The sequence below is a fragment of the Spodoptera frugiperda genome, chromosome 1 (genome assembly GCF_023101765.2).
Source record: "Spodoptera frugiperda isolate SF20-4 chromosome 1, AGI-APGP_CSIRO_Sfru_2.0, whole genome shotgun sequence".
Taxonomy (NCBI): domain Eukaryota; kingdom Metazoa; phylum Arthropoda; class Insecta; order Lepidoptera; family Noctuidae; genus Spodoptera; species Spodoptera frugiperda.
Window position 1 is genome coordinate 6,157,665 of NC_064212.1, and position 18,515 is coordinate 6,176,179.

General features: G+C 33.5%; 2 protein-coding genes across 11 annotated transcripts; one reads left to right on the forward strand and one right to left on the reverse strand.

Annotated features, from left to right (window-relative positions):
- Nucleotides 1-215: 215 nt before the first annotated feature.
- On the forward strand, nucleotides 216-5,992 carry LOC118273486 (transmembrane protein 268). 2 transcript variants are annotated; one of them, XM_035590476.2, is made up of 5 exons: nucleotides 222-783; nucleotides 864-979; nucleotides 1,056-1,568; nucleotides 3,026-3,284; nucleotides 3,372-3,404. In XM_035590476.2, the coding sequence occupies exons 1-4, from the start codon at nucleotides 480-482 to the stop codon at nucleotides 3,263-3,265; spliced, it is 1,173 nt and encodes a 390-aa protein (XP_035446369.1). In that variant the 5' UTR covers nucleotides 222-479; the 3' UTR covers nucleotides 3,266-3,284; nucleotides 3,372-3,404. The 2 variants fall into 2 exon arrangements, with proteins under 2 accessions (XP_035446370.1, XP_035446369.1); XM_035590477.2 differs by lacking the exon at nucleotides 3,026-3,284 and having other exon boundaries at nucleotides 216-783; nucleotides 3,372-5,992.
- Nucleotides 5,993-6,143: 151 nt separating this feature from the next.
- On the reverse strand, nucleotides 6,144-16,317 carry LOC118273483 (glycerophosphocholine phosphodiesterase GPCPD1). Of its 9 annotated transcripts, none has more exons than XM_050697969.1 (9): nucleotides 16,153-16,286; nucleotides 15,010-16,079; nucleotides 14,695-14,920; nucleotides 13,374-13,583; nucleotides 12,976-13,098; nucleotides 12,465-12,599; nucleotides 10,383-10,529; nucleotides 7,508-7,530; nucleotides 6,144-6,442 (listed from the first exon to the last, which is right to left on the reverse strand). In XM_050697969.1, exons 2-8 carry the CDS (start codon nucleotides 16,077-16,079, stop codon nucleotides 7,510-7,512), a joined length of 1,932 nt encoding a protein of 643 aa, XP_050553926.1. In that variant the 5' UTR covers nucleotides 16,153-16,286; the 3' UTR covers nucleotides 6,144-6,442; nucleotides 7,508-7,509. The 9 variants fall into 9 exon arrangements, with proteins under 9 accessions (XP_050553926.1, XP_035446362.2, XP_035446364.2 ...); XM_035590469.2 differs by having other exon boundaries at nucleotides 6,144-6,445; XM_035590471.2 differs by lacking the exon at nucleotides 7,508-7,530.
- Between the last annotated feature and the right edge of the window lie 2,198 nt (nucleotides 16,318-18,515).

The window sequence follows — 18,515 nt, forward strand, 5'->3', positions numbered from 1 at the left end:
TCTCATTATTGGCAGTCGCGGTTTCGACTACTCAACCAACGAAGTATTTAGTAAAAATACATATTGAAGTATACGTTTCTATTATTATCGGTGCCTTCTAAATATTACACGATATGATATATTAATAAAAATTATAAAAGAACAAACTACATACTTAATAAAAACTGATCGCCTTTACACTATGTTATAGAGCAGTCACAAAAACAAAAAGAAAAAACGACCATCGACAATCGCTATGACATTATGACCGTGATGTCATGACATAACATCTGTCTCTATGACTGATGTCCAAAATTTCTGCTGCTTAGCTTTTCTGATTCCAATCTCATTCCAATAATCTAAATCAATTAAGTTTCTATTAATTAATTTATCGCGTAATATATACAGAACAGATATAGATACGGTTTATTAATGAATTGTAGAAAATAACTTGGTCAAACTACGGTTCTACGCAATAGTGTAACGAAATAAATAAAAATATGAGTAATGCAGGAATTAATAGTGAGTTACCTGAAGTTAAAGAAGTAAATGGTAGTGTAAATCAAGAAAAAGTTCGCAAAGGATGGGTAAAATTCGATGATGAATCTCCAAAAGCTGACAATGGATCAAGTGTACCACCCACCGCGGGAACCAGTACATCCACCGCACCGACTGAGTCTGCTGCTGTCCTTAAGACGGAAAGTGTTCATATAAACTTGGAAAGAGGAGACAAAAATGTTGAGCCTATATCATTAGGCACATTATCTAAAAATGTTGAATTTATCAATGTGCGTTCAGGATTCTGTAAGTAACTATATATGTATAATGCCAGTGTAGTTAATTGCTTTGATATTTTTTCTTCATTTTATAATTTGATGTTACAGCTAATGGTGATATAATTGTGACTCTGCTCCCTGTGAATTCAAAATGGCCTTGGGTGACAGCAGCCCGATTTAGACCAGAACTTGTACCTGAGGAGTTGATGGCACAAGGCCTGACTGTGAGTTGTTGATGTGGTGTTTGGCTTATGTTGATGTTATGTCGCTGGCATGGTGTTAATGTTTGTTTCCTTTCAGCTCACAGTTGAGGAGTATGTTCATGCGATGGAACTGCTTATTAATGATGCTCGTTTTACATTGTACAACATTTGTTACAAGCGTGTGCTTGTTTGTTGGATAACGCTTGCATTCCTTGTGCTGCTGGCACTATTGTTTTCTGGACTGACTGGTCTTATTTTGTTTTCTCTTGGAGTTCTATGGCTGATACTGAATGCAGCTGCAATTTTTCTGTGCATGTGGATAAAATTAAGACTGTCAAAAGGATTAGAACAATGTTTGGCAAGAGTTAACAAACTACTCAGTAAACATAAATTGATTCTGGCCTTGGACGATAGAGGGAAAATATCTTGTCATAAAGTGAATCTCTGCTTCATATATTTTGATTCGGGCCCATGCATTGCACACATACAGCAGTTTATTGATAGTGAAGAAGGCAAAACAATAATGCAGGGCTGGGAACAGAGACTTGATGTACCAACTAATGATATTGTTATACAAGGAACTCAATCAACCAGATTGTCAAGGAAACAGGTATGTTTGGTTCAGTTACTTAATGTTTCATAACAGTTTCAGCTCTTTAGTACTTTACTGGGCAGTATGGTTCAGTAACAAGCTCAATTTCAATTAAATACTATTATTTGCAAATATTTTAAAATATTGGTGGTACACAGAATAGTTACTTAATTCAATGTTGATAAAAACTGGTACTTGTCTCTATTTAGTTTAAATGTAATTTTTATGCCATACCTTAGCATTCTAATGCTTTAATTTCACACCCAGTGTCTAAAAGAACTAACAGTACTAATTTGTTGTGACACAAATATGCCTTCATGTTGTGTTGGAAATTGCTTGCATGATTTATTGCTTACTAATCTTTTAGGAACTAAATAATAATCTAATTATATTTGGAACAAGGCCATTCCTCTGTAAGCAAAAAAAAAAAATAGTCTGTTGTTTTTATTTATGCTTTTAAAAATCTTCCAAATTTTTAATGAAAGTACTGGGAAATAGAAAAATGTTAGATACTTTATTGTGGATGTGGTCTTATTTTTTTATTTTGTGTATAGTAGTGTAGAAATTTATGTTATGTAGTACTAACAAGATGTGTTGTGATTCTGGTTACTTGTTGGGATAATTTTTTAATTTGCTACTTGATATATATTTGTGCCTATCTATTATTTAATTAACTGAACTTGCTATGGCCTCTCTACATTCCTTTGAGTGCTTGTGAAATGTCCATTGTGGTATTCTAATATCTCTGGTACTTGTTATAGGTAATATTAAATTATAACAATAATCTCTTATAGGTAAAAATTTTATTTTTATTTTAAATGACAATTAGCTAAACAGTTTTTCTATATGGCCTTTTAGTCACCTAAGTGACTGATAAGCAAGCTAACAAGTTAGACAATTTACTTGCAAACAAAGTATTAAAAGTAGTTTCTAAGAAGTGATGTAAACAAAGATATATGTTACACATTAACACATACATTCCTAGCAATGTGAAGTACCAGTCATGCAATGTAGTGTAGAATACAATGTATTCTGGCTTAAATGTTTATGTATGTTAACACCTTCCACTACGTACCCAACTGATTATTAATTAACCTCTAATGAATGTGGTGGATATTATTTTGTTTGGTAAGTTGCATTTGTATTTTCCCAAGCGATGGAGATACCTCACTCAACTTTTATACATTTTCCCTATTGGCATTCAAGCATCTGCATATGATACATAATTGATGCCGAGAAAGTTGCATGCAATATAATTATCAGACGTAACTGAATACGGTTTGATTTTACTTAAAAATGCATGGCTTTTTTATTATTTTAGCTATATTTGATACTATCAGGTTTGGTTTTAAGGTACTTATATGAATATTATTTTTTTTAATTTAGATACTTATCTTTTATTTATTACACTTAACTAGGTAGTTTGGTACACATATTTAGTTTTTGGTGGGTAAGCAAGGCATACGAATGTGCAGGGTATGGCAGAGCAAGTGTACCTCCGGTACCTGCAGCGGTGGGGGAAAGACTTCCTGCGCCGCCGGCTCGACTGGACTCTTGACGAGGAAGGCGGCAACCCCGCCGCCCCGCGACATTTAACACAGGCGCTCTGCCCTTGTCAATATGTTGAGGAAGTATTGCGGAACAAAGAGCCCAGAGATACACGCGCTTGTTGCCCGCTCTGCAACGATTGGCTCAGACGTCGCGGTCTTGACTGACCAAATGTCTCCACTTTTGGCAAGTCTTCAGATTTGATATTGTATACAAAACCTTAACTTGAGTTTGGTTGCATTTATAAACTTTGTTTTATCTTTTCTTTCACAGGAACGAGGCGCTCTTCTATTCCTACGGTATGCGGGACGGTGGGGAACACTGGCTGTTAAAAATAAACTCAACCTAAGCAGCCTCGTGCCGGGACGTCATGGTGAGAAATATGTTTGTCCCTGTCAGTACATAGAAGAGCACCTGAAGGTAAAACCTCCTGCAGGCATTGCAAAATATTTTACACTTCCTCACCAGAATGTTCAAATTTATTAATCAAAATCATTAACAATCAGCATTATTCAAATGGTATATACTAAACTTTCCGTCCATAATATTCAATATATTATACATAATTATTATTAGCCATAATGAAAAACGTACTTAGTTTCATGTTAGGAATTTTAGTTGATAAGATTTACGAGTATGAGCATTGTGCAGTAGGATAAGAGAGCTAAAAGCGACTCCTCGTCGCGCTTTATCAAAATATATTTCTCTGCTAATAATAAATCAAGTGGTCTTGTGTTATAAAGATCTGTATTTGAATACATCACTAATTGACAAACAGTAATTTATTCATTAGATGGATATTAGCGACGAGGGTTTGCTTAGCTAAACAAGTTAATCATACATATCTTTGGGCCCAACCGTTTAGGTATATTATTATTCATTCATCGCTCAAGTCTATCAACATGTAATCTCGAAATAAGAGCCTCAATTATACCTGGTTTATTATGTATGATATTATTTACTTAGTTTAATTTTTATCGAATATTTATGTCGAGTGGCCATACGTTTAAGCTTTTACTGTTGTACAGAAATAAGTAATTATATTGGAACATATTGTTTAGTTTCATAAAATCGATTTTATTGTCGAATTTTTTCATATTGTTATTTATTAGATTTTATTTGTAGTTTTGATAAAATCAACTGATATATGCCACCGGTGCAAAAGCTTGATTATGAACTTTTTTGATTAAAAAAGTAAATATACTGATTGGTCTCGAATGTGCAAATATATAAATTAGTACACCTATAGAAATTGGAATATAAAATAGAAACAATGAAATCACAATTGCACGGACTAGTCATCTACAGTAGCTAAACTGCACAACAGTGCTAAAATGATTCATAATATAAAACCAAAGCTCAAAGTGTGAAATTGTTTCAGAACTATTTAATATAAATGATTTATTTTTATTATGTCCCTTTTAAATCGTTTGAAAAGATAAGTTTACTTTGTAATTAGGGAGGAAATATTTAATTAATAATAATGTTACCTAAAACATTGTATTTCATATATTTTAAACATAATATCTAAGTAATTGTAACATACATTCCGTTCAAATGTATTTGTTTTTGTAAAGATAAGTACATAAGTATTAGAAACATGAAGTGTCACCACCTAATCTGAAACCACTGTTTGAACAGGGGATTATTAGTTTAATTTTATTAGGAACCTGTCTATTTTAACCGAATTTGAATTTTATTGGTGTGTCATTATTATTAATTTTAGGATGTTTGTTTTTCAACTTCTACTTATGTCACTTCTAAAAGTCCATTTTGTCGCCAAAGTTTGTAGTTTGTACCTAATACGGCAGTTAATAGAGTAATATTTTTTTATTATTTTTAACTTTGGTGGGACACAGTATCGATGATTTCTTTTAGTTTATTGAATAATTTATTTTGAGAGATTCCCTTAAAGATAGAAAATTTTAAGTAAATGTTGAAGAAAATTATAACACAAAATATTACTAAATTGTTAAAATCTGTTTTATTAAAGTAAATATATTTACTTATTAGATTTAAGTACAATGGACATTGTATATAGTTCATAATGAGTTAAAAAAAATTATTTTATGGGAAAGGTGGTGGTACTAAAAATATAAAAGGCTGACAGCTAAATGAAATGTAACTTATTATGTTACTTCATTACAAACAAATAACAATAATCTTGAAATCTTAATACAGGCACTCATTATTGAGACTGATTATAAAATCTTGTAATTATCCATTTATTTGAAACCTATAACATATCTAACTGAAAAAAGTACTATTATTATATGCATCTGTTTCGGATAGTAAAAGTGATGTTATATACTTAACCGAAATCTGTAGTTATATTTGAAAATTATTGTCGCATTTTTACAGTAAAATTAATTCGAATATTCTCATAAGTATCTTACTTTTCTATTTGACATTTATCTTAACTGCATTATAAGTACTGTTACCTGAAAATTATAAGTCTACCACATCTGTCTTTATTATAAATCACTAATAATTGTAGTATAATTTCCCTTTTCGCTAGTAACTGCAGCTAACCTATTAAGTATTAGGCGTAATTACAAATATAACTGCAGATTTCAGTAGATATTGTGAATTCGGAGAATAAATAATTACTTACACATAGAGGACGCATCTGTGTGCATCCTTCTTACTTAGATAAAGAGGATGCATCTATGTGCATCCCTCTTATTTACCCATGGTAAATAGTATACAGTGTAATTATATTACTTACTTTTTAGTAAATACAAATAAGTATTCATAACGTTGTGATTAATATAAACATATTCCGTCCTAAATATCATTGTAAGTATTAGGTATTAGTCTTATTAATCAGTATACCTTTACTTACATATTATTATTTTTATGTAACTATGTTGAATAATATATACATATTTTTATATTGTGTTTTATTTCACATCTTTTGCTCGACCCCGCCTTATTTAAGTGATAATTTAATGGTACAGCAATAAACCTAATGATACAAGTCAAGCAAATGCTTCGTATACCTACAAATATTAGGTAATCAGGAGATTATCGAAATAAAAGATATTCTTCCGAGTCAATAAATTTATTAAATTACTAATTAGATAATAACATTTTTAACATGAAAATAATATAATTTGGCGTCAAACCATGATTAAACTTATAGATGTCCCAGAACAGAGAAATTACAAATTGCTTATTATTTATACATACATACCTAGCAAGAATCAAGAAAATTTATGATTGTATCGTTACAATGGTCATTGTAGGGTAGGTAGGCAAGTAGGAGAAGCTGGAAGGGACAGGATAGGTCAGAGCAGTCGATTTCCAATGTCCATAGGAGACACGTATGTTGATTCTCATTTCTTCTGGTATTAGGAAAAGCAAGAACAATAAAATTAATTTAGAACATAATTCATAATTAATTATTTATTGCATTTAGTTTTTAGAAATAGGCTTAGCAATGGATGCCAGTAGCAGTCTGCAAGGTGAAGAACCCTGTGTAGGTTTGTCTTATACATATACCTATTTAAATTTTCAGGTACCAACGCTTATAGATTGCAGGTCAACCTACTCCTTCCTGTCAAATCCTTCAGTTATTAGATTTTAAACTTTATTGTTTTGACAAAAAGTTGGTTGTTCTGCTGGCACTCACTGCTACTGATAAGCATTCATCTATCAAGACGCAGCAGCAAGATGTGGGTGAATCAATCAGACTGGTTCGTTTAAATACCATTTATTTTCATCTGAATCATAGACTTGATCATAACACCTGAATACTTGAAAGTACGATTTATAAGGCACAAAGAAATCGATGATTGAATTTTCTACATTACCTATTTGTAGTTAGGTAGGTAGTAACTTCGAAGAGAAATATTATTATTATAAGATGAAAGCAGTGTTCAGTGAGACATAAAACAGAAACTACACTACATTCCAAGCTTTTTAAACTCATCAAGAAAATTATTAAAAAAAAATGGTGATTAGCGGATATAATGTTCCAATGAGCATTTTAAAGTACGTCTATAATACTTTATTTTGTGTGCGTCAATTAATATTCTAAATGGTCATAATGTATGACTGGAAGCCTTACCTCTTTTGTGTAGCTAGGTATCTACCTACGTATAAGTTAATGTTACAAGACCATACAAAGTGCTTATTGCTAGTGTATCTGCCCAAGTCAATCAACTATACGAAATAATCAGAGAACTACCATACGAACGGTGTAACACCATCCACTCATTTATTGTCAACCCGTGCACATGCTGATGCTGATTTGACTACAGTAAACTCATAAAATATAAATTTTAATATACAACTTCTACTATGAATGTATGAAAATGAACTTAATCTTGTTAATGGGTAAGCATAACAATTTCCAAATTTTTGTTATTTTAATAGAACCACAATTCACTATCTAGATCCGATACCTTTATGATGAATCAGCTGGATCCTTTGTGCAGACATGTTACAGAAAAACATAGGTCAAAGAACATTGAAAAAGTAAATACATTATTTTATTCTTTAAATAATTTTAATGACTTATTTTTTAATGTTATATGTATTCAGAATATTACGAAAAAAGGAGAATGTATGAGAGTTAAGTCAATTAAATAAAACACGATATTGAATCACAGAAACAGTATTTATTTTAAATAATGTTTATGAAAATATAAAATAACGTTTTGATCCTTATTATTAATAACAAAAAGGGTTTATTTATGGTTAACATGTTCGTTTATCGGGCACTTGTTGATTTTATACAATATAAAAAATATCACAGAAACAAACTAAAAATAGTTTAAATTATGTATATTTTTCAATTCTATTATTTATTTCGAAATAAATGGTGAATGGCGCTTAAGGCTGAATTTTATAAATTGTATTTATAAGATAACGTGTTTGACTTATACAACTATTTTACATAGAAAACTATCCTAAAGACTCAAATGGATATTTATTTAGGTAGGTATGATATGTCAGTAAGTAAAACATATGTTATGTGATTCAACTAAAATACAAATATGCAAGTATTACAATTGTATTGTAAATACATTGTTATAGTATTTAATACACGATCAGTTTGAAAGAGTAACGACACTGTAGTTAGGTGTCGCTGTCGTGTACTCTAGGACTAGGACTCGAGTGCCTGCTCGAGCCTTTGTTCTTTCCAAACGTATTAAATTTTTTCATACTAAAATATATATTATAATAATACTAAGTTTATTTTATTCCTGTATTTTATTGTTTTATTTCTGCCTGCCTGTATCTCTATCTACAACGACTAAATCAAATACATTAAACGTAGAAAGATACATACAGAGCAAGTACTACCACAGTAATTTAATACTATACAGTATACATATTATTATCAAAAATAAATTCGTAGTTACACGTGTCTATAGCCTATTAAGAAGAAGTAGTTGTTTTTATAAATCTATTATTAAACGTAATACTTTAAGAGGTTTGTCGTTTGATGCTTCAAATAATTAATGATCACATAATTACGGTATCTGGTTAACAAGAAACAGTACGCTTCACAGGACATAAACAATGTGTTATTTATTGTTCAAGCTAAAATTTGAGCAAGTGTAGTGGGATAAAGATAATTTGTTACGAAGTTTAATTTAATTCCTACGTTTCTTCTTTTTTGGCAGCAGCTTAGATGGATCACAGGGATACGGATACGGATACGGTCTTATACTGTCTCGATCTTTGACTTGGTCTTCTTTAGCGATGGGCTCAATAATGTCTTTGTCATGTTCGGTTCTAGCGTCATCACAAACGACTGATTCTAGCGATGTGACAGTGGATCGGTCATCAATAGTTTCACGAACGCTAGGGTTGAAGAATGGTCGATCTTCAAGGTTCACGACAATGTTCTCTTGCTCCGAGCTAGAGCTAGGTTTGGTGGAAGCCTCGTCATCAAGTGCAGCTTGCTGCATGAGCTCTCGCTGCGACTCCCGCGCTTCCATCAGGAATATGCTCTCCTGTTTTGCCACAACAATAAAATAAGAGAGATAGTAAATATAATAATAGGACTGTTATTCACTTTTGTTGTCTGTTAATTCATACATGTTGCTCGAGTTCAGTGTTGGGTTACTCTAGATTTCGAATTAAAATGGTTTAGTACCAATTGAGGACTCCGTACATAATTGCTTGCTCGAGTTGAAATGTTATTAATTGATCACCTACCACATGCGATAGTAAATTGTATTTACGGAGTTATTAATTTTTAAATATTAATAATTTGTTTCCTCAAATACTTTTATCAATAGTTAAGGCATGCAAGTGAGAAAAAGCGAGGCTGAATAATTTTGACGTGTTTGTAAAAACAGTGGCCTAGTGAGACATAAAGAGTTGTACTGGTATTATAAAAAATGGTTTAAAGAAGCAAAGTATTTATACACACACAAATAATCGTGTTTTGGAAATTTTCACTATAGCAAAGAAAGCACCTGCAAAAGGCCATAGGTACATATCGACACACCTTACTCTCATAGTACGTTTCGAATTATTCACAAACATTAATAAACATTCAATTGGGGCTTTAACACCCGCATTACAAACTTAGGTTTCATATTTATGTCAATTTAGACATACTAAGTTTATGATAATTCCATCACATTCATAATAATCTAACAGCATTATAATTTTGGAGCTATTGTCCGCAACAGATATTTTGTCAGAAAGGTATCAGAACTAAAATTTAATATAGCCATTGGGCTACGTAATATTTCCAAATTGAAGTAAGCCAAATTCAAGAAGTAAATTTTATAAAAAATAAATAAATTATATCATTGCACAAAGAAATAAAATAAAGCTACTAATACTACTATGCTACAGAACAGATATTAACAGCTGGTGAAGTTGAGAAAAATAAATAAATACTAAAACTTGGAACATGATTAACTACGTCAACGAAACGCGATATTCTAATAAAGTTTTTACATACAGCTCAATATGTCTCACTGATACTCATAGAACAGAGAACAGCACGTCAAGCTAACCCAAATTGTCAAATTATTTAGCTGATTGATTCTCAAGTTCTCACCTTTATTGATGCAATAGTTTTCAGTACACGGCTTTTCCTATTAGATTTCTATTGAGTAGTGTCCGGCACCAGAATATTGGTATAAAAAGTAGCTTATGTTACTTAGGTACTCCCTATAAAGTACGATTTCCTTTATAATTTCTAAATCTTTATGGTAAAGTCGATAAGGTTGAAAATGAATGTAGGTAAGTTCAACAATTTAGAGTGTCTTGACGAGCTAGTTTCTGTACTCAAATAAGTAAATGCATTACCTTCACATCTTTAGTGGTGTACTGGTCCAACTTGTCGTATATGACGGCATGGAGTCCCATGTCTTTGAGTTTCTTCACAACACTTTTATTGACTATGTCGTCGCCCCAACAGAATATAATCAAACCCGCATCTGTTGCGAGTTTCACCTGTATAAAAGTAGGTTTATTTAGTGAAATTAACATAGTATCAATATAGCGCATTTTAGTCCCAGAAGGAGGGGGTAGGCAGGGAAGAGGGTAAATGAGAAACATCTGCCCAGTGAAAGATTAAAAAAGTAAAGATCTGCTAACCTATCGGAACGTAGAAATTCAAATCATGCATATTGATGACATTACATCACTATTACAATCATTTGGGTTTAGATTTAGCTATAAAATTAATACATATTCAAGATATGTATAGGTGCCAAGGTATTGAGTAAAACCAATCCATAAAATCGCGATTATTCATTTCTATCTGCCACTCTGTCTATCAGTTATCAAATCATGTAAATGGATGTATTGATTTCGATTAAGTTTTCGTTGTTACTACCCAAAGAGATGATTATCAGTTGACAGATTAGAATGATTACATCAATACATGTGTAGAATAGCAAGATACATTGCATGTTTTTTCCGAAAATACAAGCAGGAATTTTGATATTTTTTCGCAGGTTGTGTTTTTTTTTATGGAACAAGCCGGTAAACTATCTGACGGATTGCACCAGATGGTAAGCAATCGCCGCCACCCATGGACGCTTGAAACACCAGAGGCGTTACAAATGCGGCCTTTTAGGGGTTAGGAATTTAAGGGTTGTTGGGTAACCGAGGATCTTCCCAGATTGCGAAGGGGGGTATTGGGCCTCCGGTAACCTCACTCACACAACGAAACACAACGCAAGCGTTATTTCACGTCGGTTTTCTGTGAGGCCGTGGTATCACTCCGGTCGAGCCGGCCCATTTGTGCCGCCGAAGCATGGCTCTCCCACATTTTAATGCTCAGTCTCAAAGACGAAAACTGAGCATAAATCCGTAGAATTTCGTCGTAAGTCGACAATGCATTAATTACGCCTATAGGTGATTATAGTGCTGCAAATGTACTTAGGCTTCAGAGACCGATATTAGGTGACCCCAATAAACTTGAAGCTACCGACATTAAAACATTAACACAGAAACAAAATAGTTGAAGTAAACAAAGACCACTTCTCTCGTGTATTGAACTCTGGTACAAACACACATTAAGCGTGTGTCATTCGGTACAAAGATCAGTCGTACATACTGACATACATATTATCACTGGACGATACCTACTGTCACAAATTAATCCTACTCATTTGTTCTGTGTCATCAGTTTGTTAAATGATTGTTGTTTTCAATTCTATACTCATGTAAACGCTAAACGATGATGGGTGAAAGGTTCTCTTATCTATCATATTACCAACACTAAACACAATTAATTGCTCTGTTGTCATATAGAGATATGATAAACATGATCGCATGATCGCCTTTATGAAAAAATATGTACCACATAAGTATCAATAAACAGAAGATTGATCTAAACAGTTAATAATGCGCGATTATGACGTAGATAAACTGTAATATGTCGTGTCGGCACCCGCCTCGCTAATAGGAACATTAGCCGAGTTGGACACTGTCAATCCTCACGTGATCGCCTCGAGTTATATTTATTATGGATCGAGGTCGCAAAGATTTTTTATATATCAATCTTGATTTGAAACGTGCTACCTAATCAGAAAACGTACACACATTCGAATTTATGATAAACCAAGCGTGATACAGTCACGTGCAAAAATATTATTACAACAATTATTTTCTTGAACATGAATTATTATTACTACTGATTGTAATCACGTTTACATTCGCTAACCATTGACTAGAAAGTAAAGATATTTATTTTTATTTGTATACCAATTAGATAGGTACTGCAAATTAGCTATAAGTAATAGACAATGTAAGCACAATGACTAGCTTCAAAGATCATTGAACAGACGCTGCGTATGTGACCCGTGTATTATCTGTAAACAATCTTCAAGTGCATCGTCCGATGAACAGAAAGATAAGATAACACCTTCAAATATTCACCTGAGTTGGATCTCTGAGCAAATCTTCAGTGTGTACAACGACCCCCAATATTTCCGTACTGACTGCGCTCTGCACGGCGAGCGGTATGCTGGAACATCTAGCATCACGGTACGGCTGGTATCTTTTTGTAATACCCTAAAAGAAAAAAACAGAATTTCACAACCATACAAACATATGTATAAGGATACAGAGATATTTCATCTGGCGTCCTTCCAAAAATAATGAGTTCACTGTGTTGTTTACATTTTGTTCTATTCTACTGTATGAATTAGAGTAGGTACATACAGACTACGACAAAATATAACATTTGGCTAGAATCATAGTTTTTGGGCCTTCCCACAAAACATATTTAACGAAATAATATTGTAGTAGTAACACGTCGCATGAACAATGTTTTACAATACTTGAAGGTGAATCGTTGCCAACTTCCCGACTCTGTTCTACTTCTGTCGACTTATAAATTGTTCAAAACATTAGTACACAATATATTTGAGCAGAAATTAATACTTACAATAGTTAAAAACATCACAGGATACTTATTCTGCTTTTGTCTGACCATCGTGCAAATGTCGGGGTTGAAACAGGAAAATATAATGCGGCGATCACCGGCGTGTTTTAAGACAGTTTCTAAAACCTGTAATGGAAATTAATTTATTTTGTTTTGGTATTGATGACAGTAAGGACAAGTCGTTGTAAAATGTAAAAATGCACTAATTTGGCGTAAATGTTCATGAATGGCTAAATAACTTAAAAACAGTAAAACAAAATTGCGTTTTGTGCAAATGTAGGCAATAGGTATCTATAGGTATATCTGCATGAATATGCAAATACCCAATATTGTCTGTAGCTTCATGTAATAAGGACAACAAGCCGCGTTATTGGATTTTGTAATTACTGTATCTTACTCACCTTGTCAACGTACGTATTCATATCGAATGGGTTGTTCAATTCAAATGTGCCATCTTTCAACTCCATGGTCCACTTCAACTCCACATTAAAACCAACATGAGGATCGATTTTTTTCAAAGTTTCTTCTAAAGTAGGAAAAGGTTGGTGTTCCTCTAATTCGTCATCGAAAAATAATGTTTCTTGATTACGTCCTTCAAGTAGGTGATAAACCTATAAAGAGTAATGAATGAGCATTACGATTTACGATCATTGGCACGCGTGTAACGAGTGTTTGTCAACCTGAAAATTAATTTTTAACGACATTCATTGTGTAGCTTACAAGTGTATGATATTTACACATCTGACTGATGTTAGGTACTTACTTACCTTGTTTTTTTTTTTAAACAATGTTTATAATTGTTCTCATAACTACCTACCCACCGATAATTTTCTCTAACTATATTGACATGACATGGAATTGCATCATTGATTTGATCCCATCCATCCTAGTTCCCATCTAAGTCTACAAAAAACTTCGATGCCTAAAAATCTGTGCCGACGAATACGTGAATTGCCCGTGGTTGGTAGCCGCAACGTATAAATCCTCATTGCTGTTGCGTAACAAAGATCGCCTGGGAGATTATGATCACAGAAGATGCGGACGCTCAGTCTATACAGGAATGAAGAACGAACCTTTGTCGACGCATACACCTCGAAAAACAAAGCAGCTGTAACATTTTAAATGAAATATTGAAATACTTTCTGCTTGTACATTGAATGTATATTTTATACCTATATAATATTGTTAAACCTCATTTTATCCCCTCGACCTACAAACTCTACCACTGACAAAAATTTCCATTGATAACACAGAATAAAATATCTTAAAACTAATGTCATAAGGCGCAAAGTCGCGTGCAATTACATGCAAAACATTAAAGGATGTCTACAAGCTCCCTTCTTACATGCTGTTTAAGGATGATTGATAGTTGTGTTACTGGCACTACAATTTAGGACATTACTACATTGAATAAGTATAGCCTAGTTTTCATCCACTTCAGATTCTACTTATATTCACTTTTACTAAGTATTTACTTGCTTTAATTTTGATGAACAATGTTTTTTTATTATATATATAGTTATTTTACAAGTGGAGTGTGTGATGATTATATTTTTTAAATAGGTTCTAAAAGGCAAGTCAACAAACTCACTAATGTTAGAGTTGTAACACATATTATCATTTTGTCCGATTTATATCTCAGCATGCCAATGAGTGTTTATGAATAAATAACACAAAGGTATCAAACATTGAATATCAAAACTATGAAGATGAAGCACATACCTTTAGTTTCTGTAGATGCTCTAAGGTCAAATCCTTCACAGGTACTTCCAACATTTCAGTATGTTCCACTTCCCTCTTTCTTTTCATTGATATACATACATAAAAATCATGATAAATAACTGGCACCATATCCTTACTTAGCTGAACATCAAATTCTAGTAAGTCTGCCCCACTGGCAGCTGCCTTTTTAAGAGATGCTATGGTATTTTCACGAATAGCATCTCCACTGAAAAATAATAAATACAGGTTAATATAAATTCCCAGAAGTAAACATTATGAATTCGTACAATACAGGAGGTTAGTCAAAGTACTTACTCTTTGGTTTTAAAGCTAGCACCTAATCCTCTATGCCCCACTTCTAATCCAGTCCAACTTGGATCCCAAAATTTTCCTAAAGACATGCTGAGGTCACAGAGTTGCTCAGGCATAGGGTTCACAATTAGGTACCCAATATTTACTGTTCCCAGGGGCCTATGTTTGACATTACAGGTCACAGGTAAATCTAGAGCACCCTCTGATGACTTAAACATATTTGGAAGAACATATGTGTATCCCACATGGCATGGTGGGTCTTCTGATGCAGCTCTACTACTGTAGGCGTAGAAGTCCACAAGATATGCAAGAGCATTTATATTAGGAGCTGTGACATTTATTAGTAACACATCATCTTCCTTGTAGTCTCTGCCAAATTGTTCCTGTGGCTTCATAACACAGATGGCTGGGTCATCGTGGAGTGTTGACACATCAACCAGTACCCCACACTCAGGACCAGCACTAGCATCTGTGCTAAGGGATGAATCATCTACCTGTGCATCAGCACCAAATGATAATTTAACAGGCGTAATTTTTATACGCAATAATCTTTTGGCTAAACAACTTTGCAGTTTCAATGGATTATTCATAAACTTGAACTGAAGCAATGTTGAGACTGTGAGCCAACCAGAATATACCATATGCTTATCGTCCTGATAGCCATATGTGTCAGTAAAAGGATGAAGATCCGTTTCTTTTATAATTCGTGGCTGCTGATGTGTTTCCCATTGACGAATTATTATTGCATTAGAGTTGGCTTCATTAACAATACATTTACCATAACGATACAATATATCACAGGTGTTTGGAATTGTAATCGACTTGCACCACAAATCTGTACCTTCTTCGCGATCTAGCAACAGAACCTTGTTGTTATCCCACTCACCGAGCTCTGGAATACTTCCCGTGACGAACATTTTTTCTTTGGGGCCGACATCTGGCGCATTCACCGTGAAAGTCCATATTTGAGTCAGTATTTTGCCTTCAGGCTCAGGTGGTTTCTCAGCCATTTTTTTTTGTCGTTTATTATATTTTGGTCTTTTCGGGTCTTCTAAAAAAAACCAGCGTTGCATCTTGTAATTATTGGTAATTTTTTTTTGGGTCAAAACATAACAAAGAATAGATTTAAACATGAAAAATACACACCAGAATATTATAACATTAAAAATACATTTTCCAAACCAATTTGGCCTTTTTACTCGGCTATTAAAGCAGCGAGCGACCCGTCTGTACCAGCCAGCTTCTCACGACAAGTGACAACGTCAAAAACTGAATTCTGAAAGTATAAAAAAGAAAATTGTCAAATGACAATGACATTCAATAAAGAAAAAAAAAGACAATGACATTGCAAAGTATTTCATATCTGGCACCAGGGTGCAGTACTAGCGAAATCATCATAGCTGTTTTAGGCTTGTTCTACACTACTATGTTATTTCTTCATGTTTCTGCACCCTTGTGCCTGAATTAAAATGGATAAATACTTTCGTAAACACTGATAAATACTCAGTATTTATCCAGTTTTAATTGCCCATGCTGCTAGCCAATTTATTGCCCAAAAGGGCCCATAGTCGAAACATATTGCTGTATAAAATTGTAGACCACATTGATTTGATTTGATTTAGTTGCAAGCTGTGCTGATTTGTGGCCACGATAACACCACTAAAATTTATTTCTGCCTTTAAAAACTTAAGTTCCTGTTTTGTTTTACTTCCATTATTTCTTTATTTTTCTTTTTTAAAAAACATTATTTTCTATAAAATCTTAGAAATCCTAGTCCTATTAATCTATACAAAAAGTAGAACAACGCTTGTGTTGTATTTCGCCGACAGAGTGTGATCAGTGTATACTTACGGATTTACTGGATGAGGGCATCGCCAATTCCTTTTACCCCAAAACGCCGGCAGCGCAGTTATAACACCTCTTAACAGTATAGGTGTCTTATAGGGGCAATAGGCGATGTCGATTGCTTACGCTTGCTCCATAAACAAACAAAATTTTAGATCGTGATAAGTGATCTAAAATATTGTGGATCAAGGTTTGAAAAAAAATTAATTCATCTAATACCTACCTCAGTAGTATTAATAATTTCTACACAGTGCCGGCGTTAAGGGGGGGGGGGCGTGATGGGGCGATGGCCCAGGGCGCCAAATTCGGGGGGGGGGGAAGGGGGGCAAAAAATTAAAAAACATAAAATGTAAAAAATATAATAAATATATATATATAAAAGAGGAGCTACAAAACTTTCTACGTCCGCGTCGTTAGCTGTGGGTAACGCTAAAGGAAAGATGAAATTCTTAATTTCTTAATATAATTTTACTTGGGATCAGCAAAAAGCTTACACTTATTATTGCTTCCCTCAAGTGGGTACCACAATATTTTCGCCCGGGCTATCCCTACCCTTACGCCAGCCAGTGGCGGATTAAAGGTCCAGAGCGCTCTAGGCAATCACTTTATCGGCGCCCCTGTACCAGCCATAAATGGCCATCCTAATACTAAAAATTTTAACTAGTTGTTTTTGCAATTACGATGACGTTGTATCATCAAACCCTAGACTTTAGTAGACCAGGACCCTTGTACTTACGCTAATGCTTGTAGATATAGATTGTGTAAAAGCTTAAATAATTTATTATTATTAATAAATGAAACAAAATAAGTTTTGTATATTTGTTTAATAAATAATTGTATCAATTTGCTAATTGAATGTAATATTATAGATGCATCCTTAACATTTGACGGGTGCCCTGCAAATTTTGCTATGGCTAAGATTTTAGGTTGTAATTTGGAGTCACCAGAAAATATCACACCCTTTTTCAAAGTTAATGGACAAGAGATTGTTATAATTCCAGACCCCGCGCACATGTTGAAATTAGTTAGAAATACACTTGGTCAAAAAAAGAATTATTAGATGCAGAGGGTCGAACCATTTCGTGGCAGTATATTGAAAAATTAAATGAATTGCAAGAAAGAGAAGGTGTTCATTTAGCTAACCGTCTCAAAAATCAGCATGTTAACTTTACAAAGCAGGTTATGAAAGTAAAATTAGCCGCGCAAACTTTCAGCAATTCTGTTGCCATTGCCAAACCATGAAATTGCCAGAGTTTTCAGGATCAGATGCCACAGTCGAATTTTAGTTCGATTTTTAAAGTTATCAAATCTACGTGCTACAATATTACTTAACCACCCGAAGCTCCGCCAATGTTAACCGCCAGTCAACTGGATGGTATTAGAGATCTTATAAATACTTTAAAACCCATGGAAGCTGTGACAAAAGAAATATGTGTAGAAAAATTTGTAACATCAAGCAAAATTATACCAATAGTATCCTGTCTTATAAAAACATATAGTGCTATAAAGACGGAAACGGATGTTGGCTCTGCAACCAAAAATTATTTATATTATAATTATTGAAAGATTTAAGTAAGAGATTCAGTACAGTGGAACAAGTACATGTTTTAGCTACCACGACACTACTGGATCCGAGGTTCAAGAAAATTCTTTTCTCTGACAAA